General features: G+C 49.7%; 1 protein-coding gene across 2 annotated transcripts in view; it reads left to right on the forward strand.

Moving 5' to 3' along the window:
• The first annotated feature begins 1907 nt into the window (after positions 1–1907).
• The window catches only part of LOC143859630 (uncharacterized), a 40483-nt gene continuing 20296 nt past the window's right edge, over positions 1908–22094 (forward strand). The window contains exons 1-2 of one of the 2 annotated variants that reach the window (XM_077370288.1): positions 1908–2361; positions 3019–3166. In XM_077370288.1, coding sequence (XP_077226403.1) covers positions 1996–2361; positions 3019–3166 — 514 coding nt within the window. In that variant the 5' untranslated portion in view covers positions 1908–1995. The remainder of the gene's footprint in view (positions 2362–3018; positions 3167–22094) is intronic. The other variant, XM_077370289.1, reaches the window with a different exon arrangement.

Consider the following 22094-nt stretch of genomic DNA (forward strand, 5'->3'; position numbering starts at 1 on the left):
CGAGGGGTCTAGATTTGTCACTTGAAGCGCCTCCCTGTTGAATCGGCTGATGAAGGCTTTGGGAGGTTCATTATCCTCCTGCCGCAAGGCCATTAAGGATGCTGTTGTCTTCCTTGGCCTGCGGCTGCTCATGAAATGGCGGACCGAGTCTTCCCCAAAGTCATCGAAGTTGCTGATGGAGTTCGGTCTGATCCTTGAGTACCAGTCCCTTGCTGCACCTGTCAGGGTCGTCGGGAATGCTCTGCAAAGGAAGCCATCTGCGCACCATGGATGAGCATCATTGTTCGGAACGTCTCCAAGTGGTCCACGGGGTCAGTGGTTCCATCATACTGCGGGATAGTTGGCATTTTAAATCCCCTGGGTGCTGGGGCACCCATGACGTCGTCGGTGAATGACGTTCTGCTTGTGAACGCCCTAGAAACGGGCCGGCTTTGATCTTTAGCCAGCTCTTCAATTCTGTGGTCCATCTCTTCTATTCTCTGTAGCATCGGGTCAGCTCTATGGTCTGGGGACCTGTTTCTTTCCACAAATGGGCTCGCCGCGGAGCCGGAGTGGCTTTCCGGACTCATATGACGGGACCGGGATTTCGCCTGTGGTGTGCGCTCTTCGTGAGCTCGGCGCCTTTGCGCGGAGCGGGACCGCGACCTCCGACGGCGGTGCGGCTCAGTCTGTGCATGCCTGGCTGGTGGATGGCGGACTTGTCTGGTGGAGTGGTGAGTTCGGTCCTCATCATGGCGCGACGACTCTCCCCTGTGGATGTCTGACCTTTCTTGCACAGGTCGTGGAGCTTCTGGGGGAGGTTGGGGAGGCGCCTGGAGTAGCTGCTGGTAATGCCCGACGAGAGCTATCATCTGTTGGAAAAGGGCTTGAACTTGATCCGGAGTGGGCATGGAGTTGAGGTGTACCACACGAGGCTGGCTCTGTTCAGCCGTAGCAGAAGCTGCCACCACCAGCGAGGCGAGTTGCTCGCTCCGAGTCCTGCCGGGTAGCACGGCTCGGGTAGTCCGTGCGGTTGGCACCCGCGCACTCTTGCACCCTGCCATTTTTTGTAAAGTGATTGGAACAGCCTTTAGTTCAGGGTCCCACGGATGGCGCCAATCTGTTAGGCCCGAAATCGGTTAACAGATATGACAGTGACGTAAGAGCCAAGCTGGAGGGCCCGAGGAGCTGAAGTGAAGGAAATAGCGTCCGGATGAGCTGTGTTCTGCACAGAAGCAAACGGGGATAGAATGACCGACCCAGAGTGTACTCCGGACAGGCCCTTCGACACTCAAGTCAGTATGAGCCGGAGTGAAGAGGGAGTTTTAAGAGTGGTGGGTGAGAATTCAATACCCTGATTTATGAGCTTTGGAAGCCCTTTTATAGAGAAAAATTGGGGTAGTTGGGGAGTTAATGCTCCAAGACAGGTGTCGACCAGCTATAGGTCCAAGCTCACCTACTCTGTGGTAATTACCAAACTACCCCTGCTGATGCGGGGTCTGCGGTGGGCCCCCTCAAGACACGTGTCGGCAGCTAATAGGCTGCTGTTTTTACACCTCATAAATTATTTTTTTAATGGTCTACCCATTTTGGCCGAAATTTCAGTTTCGGTGAGTTCCAAAAGGCATTTGGAAACCGAAATTTATAACCATGGCTGGAGGCCCAATGCCGGACAAAATTACTCTCTCTCTCTCTCTCTCACTAACTATTGATCTTCCGAATCTTGAACACGTCCTTAATTTTCCGTAAAAAAAAAACTCATTATTTTCTCTTTCTAAGTGAGTAAAATACTCCCTTTTTAACCGATCCGGTACCGGTTCGTGCAATTGACAAGAGTGGACATTCCGCGTAATACCTCATCTTTCAAACTCACCCACGATAACATGCCCCGGATGTGTGATGCGCACACTCGTCTTGATAAGTGACAACGACTAACAAGAGAGTTTCGAAATCTAGACCACCACCACCCCCCACACGAAAAATGGCCCAAGTTGCAGACAACATTTTCCCTCTTCAATGTATTGTTTCACGACTCTCCCTTTCCTTTTAATTCCTCTCCAACCTCCCTCTTATCTCTCTCGATCCTTCTCTCTCTTCCCCATTTCCTCGACCTTCCCTTTTCGATCTCAAAATTTCGTAAACTCCAATCAAACATCATTCAGATTCCTTCTCCGGTATCGTAATTCGAGCGACTATTTCTTTGAAGAATCCTCCGATGAAGATTGCAGATTTGATCGAGCAGTCTCGCTCTTCAACAGTAGAGATTTTTACAAATGCCATGATTTCCTCGAAGCTCTTTGGAACAGAGCGGAAGAGCCGAGGCGAACCCTAATTCACGGGATTTTACAGTGCGCGGTCGGATTACATCATCTCTTTAATCAGGTAGGTTTTTGGACTCCCGAACTCTTACATGCTTTCTCTCGAGATTAGGGTTAGGGTTTTGATCTTGAACAATAATAGAACTCGTTGACTCACTTAGGGTCTTGAAAACCCCTAATTTGATAGAACACCCTTCTATCAGAAGCGAAATAATGAGTTAATTCGAGGAAACTCAGGCCTCCAATTAGTTAATTTGAGGAAACTCGGCCTCCAATATGCTAATTGCACTAAATTTGATTATTCCTTGTTCAAAAGCCATAAGGCATCTACATTATATAGAAATTAGGAAAAACAAACTATGAAAACAGAAATCAGCAGAATAGAAAAAAGGAAATAAGGAAACCCTACTCTAATATGGAAATAACTTAAATAAAGAAGACAATCGAAATTAGGAAAACTAATTCTAACATAATTTCTTTATTGTCTCTATTAGGGTTAGGGATATTTGGTTTTAATTTTTTTTTTCTTTTGTGCTTGGAATCCCTGCTTTCTATCGTTCTTTTATTAAGATAAGGGTTAGGGCTTTGATGTTGGTTTTGAGTCTTTTTAGAACCATGGAGGAGTAATCAGTTGGGTAGGAGCTTGGAAACTTCAAATTTTTCTGTCTTTTATTGAGAGTAGAGGTTTAGGGTTTTGATTTTTGAATTTGAACATTTCTAGAACCACCGAGGAGCAATGATGGAATTGGGAGAGGGCGTCTGTAAGATCCGGAAGATGAATTTCACGGCCGGGCCATTTCATCAATTCGAGCAAGAAATCTCTGCTGCCCTGGATTTTATTTATCAGACTCAACTAGAGCTCGCTGCCTGTAAGTTGAATTCATTTGCAAATTGATGCATTTTTGTGATCATAACTGTTGGTGTACCAGCTTCATTTTTTTTCCATTGTTCATTATGAAACTCTTAAAATATGCAAAAGATACTACAACATTGAATTTGCCACTTCTCGGGCCAAATCTTCTGATACTTGATTTCAAAATTTCTTTCGCGATTACTTTCTCAGTTTCTCCATAAAATTCTTTCATTTCCTGTGGTTTATTCTATTGAACGTTATCAAATGTACCCTAGACAATACATTCCAAATTAAGAAATAATAAAATCTATTCTTGATATGCCCAAAATATTTTTTAACCATTAAAAGAAGATTAAAAACAGAAAAACAAAAAACAATTTTCCCGTAGCATAGATTGTTTCACATATAATGATTCTCTCCTTATATCACCCTTAGCGAGACGCTCAACAATCTTGTTTGCTCTTCGGAGGATGTGAGTAAAGGCCAAGGAATAAGAACAGTACAAATAAAAAATCTCATTTATTCTTGTAGCTAATCTCCACGGCCCAGGGGAGAGGTGCTTCACCTCAAGAGATTACGTTCGACGAGGCCCTTTCCACAAATAGTCTTTAATAGATGTAAGCAGGTAAGGAGGGGCCCAGCTTCCACCCAGTGATTTGAAATGCGGCCAAAGCAAATCCTATTCAACTCGGCATGATGTGGTCGAGTACTCGGTTGACACAACTATGCACTTAGTTGATGTGGTCAAAATCTTGTTGTGTCAAAGGAGTTTTAAATGACTTTGAAGTGCAAAACACGTACGTTTGGACAAGAATATGGCTAAGGTAAAAAAAAAAAGAGTCGACTCGGAGGAGTCCATGATGATGCAGGGGAGTTTTGAAACTATGCTTCCATCTCATTCTAGTCCATTATCCCGATCGTGTTGTCCAAATTAGCACCATCAAAGTTGAACTTGATAGTGCTACGAGGAGAAAGGGTCCATTTCACTTTCTTCTTTTAATGTGCCAGTATCTCAGTAACTTAATCTCATTTCTATTGAACATCCAAAGTGGGGTAGCAAAAGAAATTGTTGGGGTGCGGATGAGTCTCCCAACCACTTTGGCCAGCGGTCTGCATGTGGATGCGTGCCAAAACCGATTGTTGATGGGGCACAAATACGGCTACGCTCCCAGATATCACCACGTGTCATCCATGCACGAGCAGAGCCCAACCATCATGAAGAAGGGTGTTGGAAAACGGCAAAGACCACACATTCATGACACATGTCGCCCTCTCACCACCCAGGCCTCATCATCACAAATTAGGGAAGGAAATGGCCGCCAAAGCCACGCGCGCCGGCGAGGCAGAGGGACGGCCCAATCCTGCAAAGGAAGTTTTTCCCTCCATAATGATGAAAAGGGCCGCACACCTCCCTTTAAAAGGGGAGGGAAAGGAAGAAGAGAGGGACCTTTTTTCTTTTTGCCCCTGAAAGCAGGGAATTCACCCATCCTCCACCCCGCAATACCGGAAAAAGAGGCGAGGCAACAACAGAGGAGGCCAGGAATCCCATCCTGCCCTCCCTGCTAGTCCCCTCCGACTCACTCATTTATGCACCCAGAAATGTCCCCGCGCACCGGCCCTGGTAACCCTGATCAAAACCCCCTCCCTTTCTAGCTGTTCTTTATATTGACTGGTCGAAGGATCTGACTTGGGTGTCGAAGTGGTCGTCCGGGACCCACCCCGGACCCCCCTGACCCCCTTTTGTTTGTGATTGCAGACCCCGCGGAGGCCCTCTACCGACCGCGCGATCGCAGACCCGGATCCAGACGCTATCATATTGGCGCCATCCGTGGGACTCGTCGAGTAACTGAACGCCTTATGGCGATGAGAAACCACACCCAACAGCCAGAAACAGGGGTAATAACCAGGAGTCAGGCCCAGCGCGCACAAGCCAGCTCCTCAAGCTCCCAAGAGCGAAACTCACCGCCTTCGGACCGACCCCGACCCTCCTCTAGCACGCCACAGATGGTCCCCACCATGGAGATGTTCAACGAACTTCGCAACGAACTACTCCAGCGTTTGCCTCTTCCGGCTTCGGAAAGGCCCTGGACGACACAGGACCGGACAGAAGCCTACGACGAAGGCAACGAGGAACAGTCAGGGGAACGACATCCCCGGTGAAAGCGAGCGCCGACTCGCAGAACGCCGTCCCCATCAACAAATAGCCCCTTGCCCCACGCAGCCGGGGGACACCAGCGAGGCAGCGGGAGACAGGTTACTAACAGCCGCGCCCCCCCTGTCCAAGATACCCGTCTCCGGGAACCGCCCTTGGCTCGGGCAGAAGAAGTTGCAACCTCGGCACAACCGCCCAGCTTGGATCCAATAGCGGACCTGCAAAGGCAAATCCGAGAGGTAAAACTAGAAATGAAAAAACCCTACGCCCACGGCATCCTCGATGAGTGGGAAAGGGAAACGGCATCCCCGTTCACCTCAGAGGTCTTAAAGACCCCCGCAGAAGCAGACATAGACCTCTCCCGCTTCGGTCTATATGACGGGAGCACGGACCCCCTCGAGTTCCTCCAGACATTCAAGAGAGTAATGACGCTTCGAGGCGCGTCGGATGGATTCATGTGCAGAGCCTTTGCATCCCTACTAAGAAAAACCGCCAACGACTGGTACATGAGATTGGAGCCCGACTCCATCGCATCCTTCCACGAATTCGGGCGAAAGTTCAGCACAAGGTTCGCCAACAACCGCCTCCGCCATGATCCTGCGGACGCCCTCCTAGCCCTCCGCCAAGGTTGAAACGAGACCCTAAGAGACTTCATGTTGAAGTTCAACGCCGAATTGGCCCAACTCTCCAACATGGACGTCCAGATAGCGGTCGCCACACTAAAGCATGCCACCACCGATCCGAATCTTAAGCTGCACCTCACCCTCAAGCCCCCGCGGGACCTACAGGAGCTTGAATCAAAGGCTGATAAGTTCGTCCGAGCAGAAGAAGCCTGCGCTCGAGAACAGAATCGGCCCGGCCCCGACGAGAGAAAAAGCGACGGCCGAAGGGCCATAAGGCCACGAACCGATGAAAGACAGACGGGCCGTAACCCTGTCCCCGTCTTCGAAAGGCTGGGAACTGCCCCGCTAAAGTTCCCCCTCTCCCACGTTCTATCAGCTATTAGGGATCAGGGTCTCCTGACCCCCCCCAAGAAAATGGCCACAGATCCAAAGAAGAGGTCCGCCAGGAAATTCTGCGAATTCCACGGGGACCACGGCCACGAAACTGACCACTGCTTCCACCTCCGCCTCCAGCTGGAAAGGCTGGCCGAAGAAGGACACCTAAACCAGTACCTCAGGAGTCCCGACAAAAGCCCATGCGAGGCCCAGCGCCCGCTCGACGAACCCAGAGGTAGGCATCGGTCACCAAACCGCCGCCGGTCCATAAGCCGACACCGATCCCCCAGTAGGCATCACTCACGAAGCCGACGCCGATCCCGCAGCAGACACGACACGAGCCGCCACCAGCGCCCCCGAAAAGGCGAGCCCCCCGAACAGCCACAGGCTCGCGAGCAACCGCCTACCATCATAGGAAAAATCAATATCATGGCAGGCGGGCCCGCGGCGGGAGGGCCGACAACAGCCGGTCGGCGGGCATACGCGGAACGGGTATTCTCCATGGATATACCTTCCAAGAAGGCCCGAACAAATCCGCCCCATGAAAACCAGATCATCACTTTTTCCAACAGACCTCGACGGGCTACAAGTCCCGCATGACGATGCACTGGTCATCAGGCTAGTCGTCGCCAACTTCGATATAGGAAAAATCTTGGTGGACACAGGAAGCTCCGTCAATGTGCTACACCTCGAAACTTTCGAAGAAATGAAACTGGGCAGGGAAAGGCTGGGACCCGCGGAATACTCCATCTACGGTTTCTCCGGGGCATCCGTACAGGTAGACGGCAAGATCGACTTGCCCGTGACTTTCGGGGCGTACCCCTTGCAGAAAACCATCCTGACCACCTTCCTGGTCGTAGACATACCGTTCACCTACAGCGCCATTATTGGGCGCCCTGCTCTCAGAGACTTGGGAGCCGTAGTCTCCACCCCCCATCTCAAGATGAAATTCCCCACTCCGGACGGAGTAGGAGAGGTCAGGGGACAGCATATGATAGCACGCCAGTGCTACGCGGCAAGCCTGAGAGGAACCAACGCCCCAGCCGAAAACTTCACAATCGGCAGTGAAGACCCTCGGCAGCGGGCTCGCGCAATCAGAGGAGAGCCCGCCGAGGAGCTAGACTCCATCCCCCTGACCAAAGATCAGCCGGAGAGACAAGTCCGGATAAGTTCCATGTTAACAGGTCCCCTGCGAGACCAGATGATCAACTTCCTCAGAATAAACAAAGACATGTTCGCATGGTCCGCCAAGGACATGCCCGGGATACCCAAGGAAATGGCCGTCCACAAGTTGAATGTGAACCCCGCCCTTAAACCCGTCCGGTAGAAAAAGAGGAACTTCGCAGTAGAGCGCCAAACTCACATAAAGGCCGAAGTGGAAAAACTGCTACAAGCCGGATTCGTCAGGGAAATCCGGTATCCCGAGTGGCTGTCAAACGTCGTGATGGTCAAGAAAGCTGGCGGAGGATGGCGGGCCTGTATAGACTTCACCGACCTCAACCGGGCCTGCCCAAAAGACCCCTATCCCCTCCCGCGCATAGACCAACTCATCGACGCCACCTCCGGACACGAACTTCTCACCTTCTTAGACGCGTTCTCAGGCTACAATCAGGTCAAAATGCACGAGCCAGACATCCCGAAAACAGCGTTTATCACCGATCAGGGCGTCTACTGCTACACTGTCATGCCCTTCGGGCTAAAAAACGCAGGCGCCACCTACCAGCGGCTCGTGAATAAGCTATTCCAAACGCAAATTGGAAGGAGCGTAGAGGTGTATGTCGACGATATGCTGGTAAAAAGCCTGGAATCCGCCAGACACATCTCCGACCTTCAGGAAACTTTCGACACCTTACGACGAGCCCGAATGAAGCTGAACCTTGCGAAATGCGCCTTTGGGGTAACTTCCGGAAAGTTCTTGGGGTTCATGGTCAGCCAAAGAGGAATCGAGGCCAACCCAGAAAAAATCCAGGCCATCCTAGACATGGAACCCCCGACGACAGCAGTAGAAGTACAGAGGCTCGCAGGACGGATCACGGCCCTCGGCCGATTCATGCCCAAATCAGCAGAGAAGTGCCAACCCTTCTTCAAACAATTAAAAAACATACGGGAATTCGAATGGTCCCCGGCCTGCCAAGAGGCCTTCGACTCTCTGAAGCAATACCTCCAGACACCGCCCGTACTCGCCAAACCCGAGCCGGGGGAAGAGCTATTTTTATATCTGGCCGTCAGCCCCACGGCAGTAAGTGCGGTGTTGGCCAAACAAAGCGACAAAAAGGAACACCCTGTGTACTACGTGAGCAAGACTCTCCACGGTGCAGAAATCCGATACTCGAACATAGAGAAATTCGCCCTCGCAGTCGTCAGTGCCGCTCGAAAGCTCCGCCCCTACTTCCAGGCCCACCCCATAGTCCTGCTAACCGACTAGCCCCTCAGGAAGATTCTCCAAAAACCAGAGACCTTGGGTAGGATGGTAAGTTGGGCCGTCGAGCTGGGCGAGTTCGACATACAAGTCCGCCCAAGGCCGGCTATCAAATCTCAAGCCCTCGCTGACTTTATAGTGGAATTCACGGCCCCGGCCGAAGAACCAGCAAAAATGGGGAGCGGCGGGGGCCCCACTGCGCACACGGTTTGCGACGACGGGATGCAGGACTCCTCGGAACAGAACAGCGAGACCCCTTGGATCCTGCACGTTGACGGCTCCGCCGGCAATAAAGGACACGGAGCGGGAGTGGTCCTCCACGGCCCAGAAGAGTTCACACTGGAATATGCCCTCAGGTTGGATTTCAAAGCCTCAAATAACGAGGCCGAATACGAAGCCTTACTAGCAGGACTAAGTCTAGCCGCGGAGCTCGGCGCGGGCAAGTTGAAAGTCTATAGCGACTCACAGCTTGTCGTTAACCAAGTAAACGGAATATACGAAGCCAAGGGCTTCAGAATGAAAAAATACCTCCACAAGGTAAAAGAGAAACTGCAGGGGATGGGAGAGGTAGAGATCCTCCAGGTGCCGCGAGACATGAACAACCGAGCGGATGCATTATCAAGAATGGCCGCCGAAGAGACCCATGACTTCGGCACCGTGCTCACAGAAATCCTGCCCCACCCCAGCATCGACGAGATACAAGTTCTGGAGATTCCACCGGGGCCAAACTGGATGGACCCCATCATACGATACCTGAAAGACGGTATACTACCCGCAGATAAGCTGGAAGCCCGGCGCCTAACCGCAAGAGCCGCCCATTACGTGGTCCACGGGCCCAGGCTCTACAAACGGTCATACACATGGCCGTACCTCCGATGCCTGGTACCCTCCGAATCAGACTACGCGCTACGAGAAGTACATGAAGGGATCTGCGGAGACCATGGAGGCGGCAGGACCCTAGCCCAGAAAATCGTAAGGCACGGCTACTTCTGGCCCACGGTCCTTAGGGACGCCAAGGAATTCGTCAAAAAATGCAGCCCATGCCAAAGGTACGCAACCACCCCCCACCAACCGGCTACACCGTACACCGCGATAGCAGGATCCCTGCCTTTCGCCATGTGGGGCATGGATCTACTCGGACCATTCCCCAAGGCCCCCGGGGGGCATACAATGTTATACGTCGCCATCGACTACTTCACCAAGTGGGTTGAGGTCAAAGCCGTGGTGAAACCCAATTCCAAAGCGACGGAGAAGTTCTTCTATCACGACGTCGTTTGCCGTTTCGGCATTCCAAAGACCCTTGTAACAGACAACGGTCCCCAGTTCGCAAGCGCCGAATTTGGCAGATTCTGTGATAGCCTAAGCATCGAACACCGTTTCGCCTCCGTAGCACACCCGCAGGCCAACGGGCATGTCGAGGTAACCAACAGGATTTTGCTACAAAGTCTCAAGAAGAGATTGGGAGAAGCCGGAAAAAACTGGCTGGACGCACTCCCTAGCGTCCTCTGGGCCTATCGAACAACACCACGGACCGCAACTGGAGAATCCCCTTTTAGCTTAACCTCTGGGACCGAAGCGGTCATTCCGCTAGAAATTGGCCTCCCCAGCTTTCACACCGCGAATTACGACGAGCAGGGAAATTCCGAACTCCTCCGGAACAACCTCGATCTCGTGCTCGAGAAAAGAGAGCAAGCCCTCTTCCGAACCGCCTCCTACCAGCAAAAGGTGGCACGATACTACAACGCCCGGGTAAAAAAGCGTTCGGTAAAACCCGGAGATCTGGTGCTACGGCGTGCGGAGGTATCAGACCCCCGCAACACGGGTAAGCTCGCACGCAAATGGGAAGGACCGTACAAAGTCGTTCGAGCACTTCGACCCGGGGCCTACCAACTAGAACGCCTCGATGGGACCCCGGTCCCTCGCAGTTGGAGCATGGACAACCTCCGAAAGTTCTATCAGTAAAACGACAGGGTAAGTTCCGTGTCTTTCTTTTAAAAATATGACAAGTGTTTTGGTTTCCTTTTTTTGTGTTCTAGAAGCAAAGATGTATTGTTGTCAACAAATTAATGGAAAAGCACTTCTACAAAAGCAGCGTACATCTCCACTTTCCGGCCCACGATAAATGAGGGACCCGAAAGAAAACAGGGAGTGAGACAGAGGTAACATCGGGGCCGATCCCCCCGAGAATACCCTAAAACGCTCCCCATGAAAAAAAAAAGACCTCCCCCTTTAAGGGCAGGCGGGACCCATTAACCCCGAACTGATCATTCGAGGGGAAGATAGTCCTCCCATAAACAGACGCCCTACGGGGTGCACTAAGAATACCCTCACCAACAAAATTCGCAAAAGCCTGAGGACCAACAGCAAGAACTCGAAAACCTCGCGGCGCATCGTATATATGCAGAGATGTCAATACGGTTACATACCAAACAAAAAAATAGGTAGTTCAAAAGTTATTATAGACCAAATAACCAGGAACATTAAAAGAAAAGAGCAAGCCCCCCGAGGCATTCACAACATCACTGGGCCCCCTCGGAAGTCTCGGCAACTACGCGATCCACCGGGGTGGCCACCTCCTCTCCTACCGGCTCCACCACTTCCGCCGGTACCGGCAAAGGATCAACCTCAGACTCATGCATCAGTTTATCGAGAGGGAAGGAAGGATCGACCTCTTGAACGCGCCCCGGCATTCAGCAAACGCATCAATCTCAATATCCACGCTGAACGTAGCCGCAGCCTTAAAAAACTCCACAGAGTCGCGCCATTCCTCCCGTGCCTTCTCCAATTCTCGGGCATGAGTTCGCCGAGCCAGCACCAATTTGTCTGACGCACGGCTCCTCCCCTCCACATTTACCCGGAGATCTTCCCGGAGTTGAGCAACAGTGTCATCAAAGGTCGCTCTCTCCGCCCGGGCTCTGTCCAATTCCTCGCATAACTGCCGGTTTAGCTCCCCCGCAGCACTTATCTCAGCCTCATCCTCAAGAAGGCACTGCACCATCCTCCTGGCATAACTTTGGGACTGCAAAAGGCAAGTTATCAGAAAACTTCCAACATGCAATCTCGAAAACAGCGAGGAGAGAAAAATACCATCAGAAAACCGGCCACCCGTTACTTACGCAGGAAGTTGATTGAAAATACTGAGCCCCCAGGGCCCTACGATCGTAGCCCTTCAGCTCAGCCTCGTCACAAGGAAGGGCAGTTGTCACCCCTAGCTCCACCCCAACCCGGGGATTCGCAAGAATGCTGTCCTCAACACCAATCCTCCAGCCAGGCTTAAACAGTTCCCCTCGCACCTGGAAACTCTGCGGGGGAAGCTCCGCCCGCTCCAGAAGAAGCTTGGTCATTACCGCCCCCTCCATCCGACTTGGCACGTCCTCCGCAAAGATTGAAGGACACGCCACGCGGCCGGCGACCCTCTTGGCAGGATGCTCAGACCCCGGGGGTGAGGAACTGACCGGCCCCTTCTCTCCAACCGCTCGACCAGAGGGGCTGGAAGGTATAGATGTTGCGAGCCTCGCTTGCGACCGACCCATCCTGGCCGCGGCCATAAAGTCAGAAGGAATTTTCTTACGTCTCGACAAGCCCCTTGTCACCGCCGCAACCTCCTTCCCCTTACCAACGTCACCAGAAGAAGACATCTCTCCTGCCAAAAACAAGAAAATAACAATCGCTCAAAGCAAAGGAAAACCAAAAAAAAAAAAAAAAAAGAGAGAGGAAGAGGGGAGGGGCTCACCACGATAGCTGGCTGAACTCTCCCCCGTTCCCTCGCCCGTGCAACGGACCCTCCTCTCCACAGCTCCCACCAAGCCAAACTTCTTCAGGCTCCTCTCCCACCTAAACTCGGAGACGTCAATAGCCTCCCCAGAGGCGAGCTTCCCCAAGTCAAACTTGCTGTAGTCAGACTCGTCGGGAAGGGACTTCCTCCGCCACTCAACGGAGCGCCTCCAAGAACGAGGAAAAGCCCAGCCAGCGTCCGATGGAGGGGTAACAAACACATACTCCTCCTTCCGCTTCTTGATGGACGAAGGCAAGTTCGCTGCAATCTTCACCTGACGACGCTAGGTCAGATAAAGCCAGCTGTCCTCCCCCTTCACCAACGGACTGAGGGCAACGCAGGCCCGGAGCAGCGGAAGGGTGGGCTGAACCTTATGAAGACCCGCTTTGGCCACAAAGGCCAGGAGTGTGCGCCAACTATTAGGCGCCAGTTGGGAAGGAGCCACTTGGTAAAACTCGAGGGCCTCTATTATAATGTCTAAGAGCGGAAACCTAACCCCCGCCCGGAAAGCTTCCACGTAGAAAGCTACCTCTTCCTCCGTGGTACCCTCACACACCCCTTCTACAAAGGAGGGGACTCTAATCCCATAATCGTCGGGGATATGGAACTCCCTCCTAATTTTCTCCGCCGCCCCTTTTTCCAAAGTATTCCTGAAACACGCCACCCGGCCGGGACGAATAACGGCGCCAGGCCGAATGTCCCCAATCTCCGCCCCACGAGCATAAGAAACTCGAGCCGGAGATTCCGAAGCAGCGGCCCCCACCGACGACCCGGAGGCCCCGGAACTATCCCTCATCTCCGTGGGCTGCCGCACATCTTCAGCGACGCCGCCCCCACCCTCTGCAGACAACCGCCTCCTCTTTCTCACCGGAGCCCTCTCCACCACCTCTACCGACACGGAAGAGGGGCTCTGAGGCACAGTCGCAACAGACATCGTAAGCTATGAAACAAAGACACAGAACTCACCGAACGAAGCGTGGACGACAAGCAACACGTAGAAGAATCGCCGCGGAGAAAAACCCGTTCTAATCGAGGAAGACGAAGGAATAAAGTAAAAAATGAAATCCCCAAAAAGGGTTTAAAAAAGGCTAGGGTTTGTACACCTGTCGTTCGATCTCCCGCCCTTTCTAAGTCGATGGGACGCGCACACGTGGCGCCGATTGAGAAACCCAAGGGAACCGCCATAAGTCGAAGCGCCATACGGAAAGGACGCCTCTACCCCTACCCACGACATAACTTCCCCAGCAAGCCATCCATACACCTCCACCAGATGGAAAAAACTGCGTTCATAAAGAAAGGGCCCGGACCCCGTCACAAGGGCCCGGCATACACCTCCACAAGATGGAAAAAAACCACGTTCGATGGCAAAGAGCTCGGAACCCGTCATAAAGGTACGACTAGATACCCCATACAAAATACCACCGGGCCGAAAATATCGAACGTAGCGACAAGGGCTCAGAAACGCGCGAGAAAGCAAGCATGCAAAAGAAAAGCAAACACGTAAGGAGAAAACACACATCAGAAACAGGAAAAAGAAAGGCGCCATTCATAAACCACTTCCTCCTGGACCAAAGGCCTACAAAAAGGGGGAGTAAGGACAATAGGCACGCAGGCCCGAAGCCCCCAAGACCCCTAAGACAAAAAAAGAAAGCGCAAAGACAAGAGGCTTCCTCCAAAAATTCCGAAATCCCACCGCAATCAGCTCAGAGGGACTGGCCGCTGAAAGAGTTTTCCGCATCAGAAAGCTCCCTATCACTCTGTTCCCCGTCCGAAGAGCTTCCCCAACGCCGATTCCCAGCAAAACGGGCCTGGTCATTCAACCAACGCACCCGGTTCCTCAACAGATCGTTCTCTGCGCGCAAAGCAGCAATCTCCCGATCCATGTCCCTCATCCGGCTAAAAACCTCCATTCCCCTACGATGGACGCAGGAAAAGAAGGAACGGTTGCGGTGAATAAACGCTTCATGAGACTCCCTCTCGTGCGGGGGAGGAGGATGATCCATGTCCCCCTCCGGAACCCCTCGCTGAGGCCCCAGCCCGCCAGAGTTTGCCTCGGGGTTATTCGGACGACTCCCGTCGCGATCAGACCTACGATCGCCGCTCACAAAGAGACCCTGGAAAGGCGACGACATCTCGGACAAGCCTGAAGAAAGGCCGGAAGAAATCAAAAAGGCAAAGAAGAAACAAAGGGCGATCTTCCTGACTTCAGGAAAGCTCACCCCTTATAGAACCCTTATAGGAAACCCCGGTGTGGAAAAATGAAGCACTTACTACCCGCGTGTTCGTTTCCTACTGAATAACCAAGCGGCGCCTCGGGAAGGAGCCGCTGGACGGAGCAGAATATCCGCTCGCACCCCAATGCTCCCATAAACGCCTTCACCACATTATCCTTTAACTATGCCAACGGGCCCGCTCCCCGAGGCCAATCAATGGACTAAAGGTCATATCACGATAACATACAAAGACGGCGCTATCACCGAAGCACGCCACGCGTCGCCCCCAGATCTACATAAAGCCTAACCTTCATAAAGGAAGTAGAGGGTAAAGGGCAAGATCATACGAATTCGACACGCTTCGCTATCCTGACCCCACGCAGGTTCGCGCCCGGAAGGGTCGGAGCATCGCAAATCCTTGCAAACACAGAGATTCTCCATCACAAGCCAAGAACAACATTAAGAGATACGGCCCAAATACACATAAACTACCCATTGACATCCTCCTGGCCCATAGGCCTACAAAAATAAAGGGAAACCAAAAAAACAGCACAGGGCACGCAGGCCTCAGAAATCCCCGCCAGAGAAGGGGATAGACACGCAGGAAACATAGAAAGCCAAAGCTTAATCGGAGAACGACTCCTCTCCAGAGGAGTTCCCCTCCTCCTCCCAAGAGGTCTCCAGCAGGGGGTCCACCTCATATTCCAACAGCTGCTCGTTGAGAAGATGAACTTTCTTCTGTAGAACCTCGTTCTCCCGCTTCAAGTCCTCGATCTCCTGACCCATCTTCGAAACACGTCCACACAGTTCCGTTCCCTGACGATAGGCTCGAGAGAAAAACGACCACTCCCGGGCAACGCGGGACCTGGACAATCTGTCCTTCCTAGGCAGGGAAGAAAGGCGAAGGGGGGGAAGCCCGACGAAGCGCCCGGGCCCCTCTTAGCCTTCTTCCGACGAGCCACGAGATCCTCCCCCGGATCGGAGGACAAGTCAGGGTCGCTCGACGACTCCTGGAGGAAACAGGCCTTGCCCCTAACTCGTGAAGAAGAGCCAGATATGTTGCTGAAGAATATACAAAAAGAACCCCTACCGCAAAGGAAAGAAGAAGAGCGACGAAGAGCCACAAAAAGGCACCAGGGTAATTCCCCTCTTTTAAACTCGGGAAAGAAATCCTGGTGCCTCGAGACAACGCAGCCTTCCTAACGACGCTGCCGCTTCCCAAGGACAGCCGCCGGATAAAACGGCACGTCTCCTCGCACCCCGGAGCCCTCGTAAATATCCTCATCATGACTTTGCTCGAACAAAACGTTACTCCCTTGGCCCATTCAATGGACCAAAGGAGTAAGGGGGAGTTATGATGGGGCACAAATACGGCTACGCTCCCAGATATCGCCACGTGTCATCCATGCACGAGCAGAGCCCAACCATCATGAAGAAGGGTGTTGGAAAACGGCAAAGACCACACATTCATGACACATGTCGCCCTCTCACCACCCAGGCCCCATCATCACAAATTAGGGAAGGAAATGGCCGCCAAAGCCACGCGCGCCGGCGAGGCAGAGGGACGGCCCAATCCTGCAAAGGAAGTTTTTCCCTCCATAATGATGAAAAGGGCCGCACACCTCCCTTTAAAAGGGGAGGGAAAGGAAGAAGAGAGGGACCTTTTTTCTTTTTGCCCCTGAAAGCAGGGAATTCACCCATCCTCCACCCCGCAATACCGGAAAAAGAGGCGAGGCAACAACAGAGGAGGCCAGGAATCCCATCCTGCCCTCCCTGCTAGTCCCCTCCGACTCACTCATTTATGCACCCAGAAATGTCCCCGCGCACCGGCCCTGGTAACCCTGATCAAAACCCCCTCCCTTTCTAGCTGTTCTTTATATTGACTGGTCGAAGGATCTGACTTGGGTGTCGAAGTGGTCGTCCGGGACCCACCCCGGACCCCCCTGACCCCCTTTTGTTTGTGATTGCAGACCCCGCGGAGGCCCTCTACCGACCGCGCGATCGCAGACCCGGATCCAGACGCCATCAATTGTGATTCAATGAGTTTAGCCGATTTGGACTTGAAGCCCTAAATCAACTCTGTGGTCACTCACAATCCAGGTTTGTGTGCCGCTGGTTTGGGCATTTATCCAAATCAGGTGATTACGAAGGCCTGAGTTTCCCTATAGGGCCCTCTAGAGTATAGGCCCCTCTGGAGTACGACGGTTGATGTGATCCAGCCTTGGGGGCAGGAATCTTCCTCATGGGTGCCACTCCTAAGCTAGAACCGCGATTCCATGCTCCTTAGGACAGAAAGCGCTCTCATGACGCTCCTAAAGGGATGGAAATCGCTCCCATGGCGCTCCCAACCTTCTCCTATTACTCCACAATTCCCACCATCACCAATTTTCTTGCATCATACTCCTCCAACTCTTCAAATAACTTCATTGGAGCAAGCACAAATGTGTCTTAAGAAGGCACGAGGAAAGAGTGCACGAAAATGAAGATGGTTATAAATTACTACTTTTTGATGTACTTAAATTTTGAACGATATATACAAAGATCGTTAGAAATTACTATTTTTTAATATACTTGAATTTTGAAGAAAACATATAAAGAAAATATTACATAAATGCTCCCATGGCGTTCCCAACCTTAAGACTCTTCTAAACCCCCACGCTCCCCCGCCCCGCTCTCGCCTCTGCCCTCGCACTTGCACTTGCTTCATGCTTGTAAGGATCCATCATTGATGAGCACATTCTATTTTGGGTCAGTTTTCATTTTTTTTTTATAGTTTCTATTTTGAGCATCTAGGCTAGTTTTTATTTTGAGCAAATTTTCTTGTCTGAGTTTGTTTCTATTTTGGGAGGCGAGATATGGGGGTTGTCCAAATCAACTAGGACCCACACTGTTTCACCATTGGCTTACTTATATCTTTGACCATGGCCCAACTATCACCTACCACTTATCACCTACCACTTAAGTCATTTAAGTTAATGACTCAAAGTAAAATTTACATCCTATTAGCCATAGGTTGGGCCCACTCACTTAACACTTAAGTCAATATAAATCCCATTGGTAGCCTAATGCGGGCCCACTCAATCTCCCTCAAATCACTATAAAAGGTGGATAGCCCTAAGAGGAGAACTTGAAATTTGCATCAAGCACCCCCTTGAGCACTCGCCCAAGCAAGGTAGTCGTCATATGTTTTTTCCTCCTCTTTTGCTCCTTCATCTCTCTCTCACCCTCTCTCTGATCTAGGACTGGGAAGAGAAATAGAAGAAAGGGGATAAAGGAGAAGAAGAAGAGAGAAATAGAAGAAATAGGAGAAGAAGAGGAGAAGAATAGGGGAATAAGAAGAAGAGAGAAGAAGAATAAGTAGAGAAGAAGAGACGAAATTAGGGAGAAGTAGAAGAAAAATAGGAGAAGAGGAGAAGAGAGGGAAGAATAGGAGAAGAGAAGTAGAAGAAGAGAGAGAAGAATGGGGAGAAGCTCTCAATCAATTCAATTAATCATCAGAGTTCACAATAAAGCTGTAAAGAGGCCTATAAATAGGCAATTAATAACTTAAGAGATCAAAACCTATTAAAATAAGAATTCCTAAAAGACTAAACTTCATAATTCTAAATAACATGAAAAATAAAAGCCTAAAAACTAAATAACATAGAAAATAAATGCCTAGAAATCCTAATGGGCAAATATGTTATTTATTGGCCGACGATCTACATCATTCTCCCCCGCTTGAAAAGAACTCGCCCTCGAGTTCTAATCTGCCAGGATAAAATATGTAGACAAGCCATGCAAGTAGTATGAGTCATAATCTGTCGGCGACACTCCTGATGTGCGATGCTCGTAATCTGAAATGTCGACGGAGTGAGAGGGAAGAAATCACCCATGTAGAATCATAAATACGAGAACCTCTCCTGACAAGTAATGAAGCTGGGAAAATGGTAACGTACTCCTTCTGGATTGGTGGGATTGGCATAACAGCTATGGGCAGTACCAATCCATGACCAGCCTCAATAAGGTCATCATTTACTGGTATCACATCTGGATTAATGGAATCAACAACAAAGTCATCTGCTAGAATTGTATCTGACATGGTGATATCAGGCGGGCAATCCTCCTGATCAATCTGCTTAACAAGCACCTCTGTGTCAGCACAAATCTCGACAGTCTTCTCAACCGGCTCAAAGATAGTGCAATCCTTAGCAATATGCTCTTGATCATCCGTCTCAGGTAATGGCTCTTCAGTCAGGTCACCCGCCTATGGCTCATGGCGGTGCTCGGTCAACTATGTCAAAGAATCAGCTTCACATGGCTCAGTCACAATATCTGCCTCTACTGCGGAGTGTCAAGATTTCTCTCTAGATGCTCTGCGACTGGTGTTGGGGAAAGCTCTGAATCGTCATGCTCGTCGACGTCGGCCTCAGCAATCACTGGACTCTCTGGCTCTATATCAGACGTCTCTGATTCAGTATCTACCATCATGGACTCAGTATCTGACATAATCATGGGCTCAACCTCTATAATGATCTCATCCACAATATCATCTGTCGGACCAAGACCAATAGCATCATCTATGTTTGGCTTGTCAATAGTGTTAGCAAATTCCTTTGCTTCCTTCAATTTCTGCCTCTAGTGCACGACGGGCTGCAACATTTCATTCAAGGCGAGTGTGATACCCGGCCTCACCGTAAGAAATTGTATTCCTCATTGGGTGTCATTATTCAAACTAGGCATACAATTTTAAAGGTTGAATGGGGGTGCAGGTATCAAAATTTAACTCAAGTTTTATTAGGACTTTTAGGTGTGTCGTTATCAAAAGAGACTTTATTAGTATTTGAAATTTTTGGGGAAGGTTTCTAAATTTTAGAATTTAGATTGACTTCTCTGTGTCTGACGACAAAGCTATTTTGGAAGCCACCCTATTTTGGACGTTTGAAATTTGGGAAGGAGTCCCATTAAATATGGGAACTTATATTTTATTAGTAAATTAAATTAATAATATTTGGAATTCCAATTGGAGATTGAAAGAGATTTTCCATGCCCTAACCTTTTGGGAGGGTGTACGGTGAAAGTTACTTTAGACTATTAAAATCATATGGTACTGCCCTTATGGAACAATCACCAAGCCTTTGGGATTTGTTAGTGTGATTTGGAATTTGAGAAACTTTAGGAGTTATGGACATTTTGGGTGGAGAACTTTTAGAGACCCAAAATGGTACTCTCTTATCTTGTGGATTCGTTAACTAGATGTAGAGATTTTAGGAAATCTTTACGGGGATACTTCGGCGTGAGATTGGTTTAAGAGATCTTTAGGAATATTAAAATATTTGGGAAGCTAACGAAATTGGGTAGGATGAAGTGATTTTGGAGTCGGCTTTGAATAGGTTGATGAAAAGAGGACTTTTAGGAAACTCTTAAGCTCTATCAAATCATCTTAGAGAGGGATTTTTGGAGGTCTACCATGGGTTTAGGAAACTATAGGGAGTTTCCTTTAAGATGGATGGTTGGGATTAGGATTAGTTGCTATGATTTGATCATAAAAAGGAGAATTTTTACTTACGCGTACATAAGATCTGATGGGTGATCAAGAAGGAAGAATTTACAAATTCAGAAGGGCTGCAATGAATGGAGGAAATCAAGAAATCTTTTCCCATAGTTTAAATTTTGGTCATCACATGGGTTCCAAATCTACTTGGGTTCAATAAGAGGCATGAAACCTGAAGAGAGGGATGTTCCAATTTTACTTTTAATTGGAAGCTATAAATCATTTTTGTATGCTGTGAGGAAGATTTATCCGGTCAAAGAGGGTCGAGCAAGGAAAGGGTCCCATCTAAGCTTGAAATGGGAGAATAAGAAAGAAGAAGGGAATCAGAGTGCGATCCGATCGTTGGCATATATAGTGGGCGTCAGAATCATCGGTTCGAGCTAAGAACCTATTTTGATGTAGTTTTAATGATCAATTATCTAATTTGTTCAAAGTTGTGAAGAGCCGGGTAAAATATGTAAACTCGCGGACCCGGAAGAAAAACCCAATCTAACGGTTTCGGAAGCCCGAACAGATTGGGTCGGGCTCCCAAACGTGTGGGGTTTAGAAAAACTTGAGAGCTCAGATTTTTGGAAGAATCTTAGAGACGCCCGAGGGTCTCTCGAAGGGAGTGTTTGGACGCCCGAATAACCTTGGTCAGGAGCCCGAACCCACTGGGAATTGTGAATCTTGTTTTGAGTTTCGGATTTCAGATTCTTTGATTCGGTCCATTTCTTTAGACCTTTTAAATGATAAATATGATTTGTTTGGGTCAGGTAATTAATCCTTATGGAGAATTTGAGGAAAACACATCCGATATTGAGGTACGTAATAACGTATTACTTTGGGTGAATTGTTAGCCCAATTTGATTCGATCTTTTGCACCTTTGACTAGTAGAATTGTGTACCTTTGCTTTGCCTTACATTATCTCAGCAACTAATTGGGTCTAGCATGCCTATTTTGTAATCTATGGACCCTTATAACTTCTGTACTTGTCACTGCTTTGTTTATTGTACTGTCATTACTTTGCTTACTTTATTTGTAATATGAACCTTTGAACCCCTTTTGTGGAAATCTTTGATCAGCTGTGATCCGTACCTTTTGGACCTTTGGATACTATTTTTTGGACTTTTGTTTCGCCATCTGGACTTCTGCATAATATCTGCCAAGAATCTCTTTACTGTTATCTGGACCTTTGGAACTATCTGCTATTGACTTTGGATTTACCTTCTGTTTCTGGGCACTTTGGGGGAGGCTTGGATTATTTTTGGACCCTGCCATATGGGGGTAAATCAATTGGCAACTCTGGACCCACCGTGGGGGTAGTACACTGGAACTTCTGGCTCGTCAGTGGGATAAAACACTGGCCCTATCGACTTGTATCTGAACTTTAAGGAACTAGTTCCAACCAAGGAAGCAGGATTCGTTCTCACAGGTAGGGAATCGCGATTCCCCGATTCGCGAATCAGATTCGGGATTCAGTTCGATTCCCCAAAATAGGGGAATCCAGAATCATTTTCATCGGAAACGCGAATCCCTATTTGGGAATCGCAATTTCTTTTCCACCGGAATCGCGATTCTTCATTTATGGATTCGCATTTCATTGATAATATAATTCGCGGATTCACATTACCCAAAACCGCGAATCCCATTCCTTGAAATCCATTTCCCCTGCGATTCCCCGGATAGAAACCCACCCCCCCTCTTGAACGGTTTCTGTGTGAATGGTTAACTGCTTGAGAGGTTTCCGGGCTTGAGAATGGTTTAGGGGAGTGATATCTACGCCCATTTTGATCACCCCACACCCATCGTCAGTGGCAATGGGTGAGAAAAATTCAGTGGCTTTGATTGCAAAGGGGGCTAATGTACATGAT

This window comes from Tasmannia lanceolata, unplaced genomic scaffold (genome assembly GCF_043159265.1).
Source record: "Tasmannia lanceolata isolate RefF3 unplaced genomic scaffold, GAP_Taslan_0.1 ptg000035l, whole genome shotgun sequence".
Classification (NCBI taxonomy): Eukaryota; Viridiplantae; Streptophyta; class Magnoliopsida; order Canellales; family Winteraceae; genus Tasmannia; species Tasmannia lanceolata.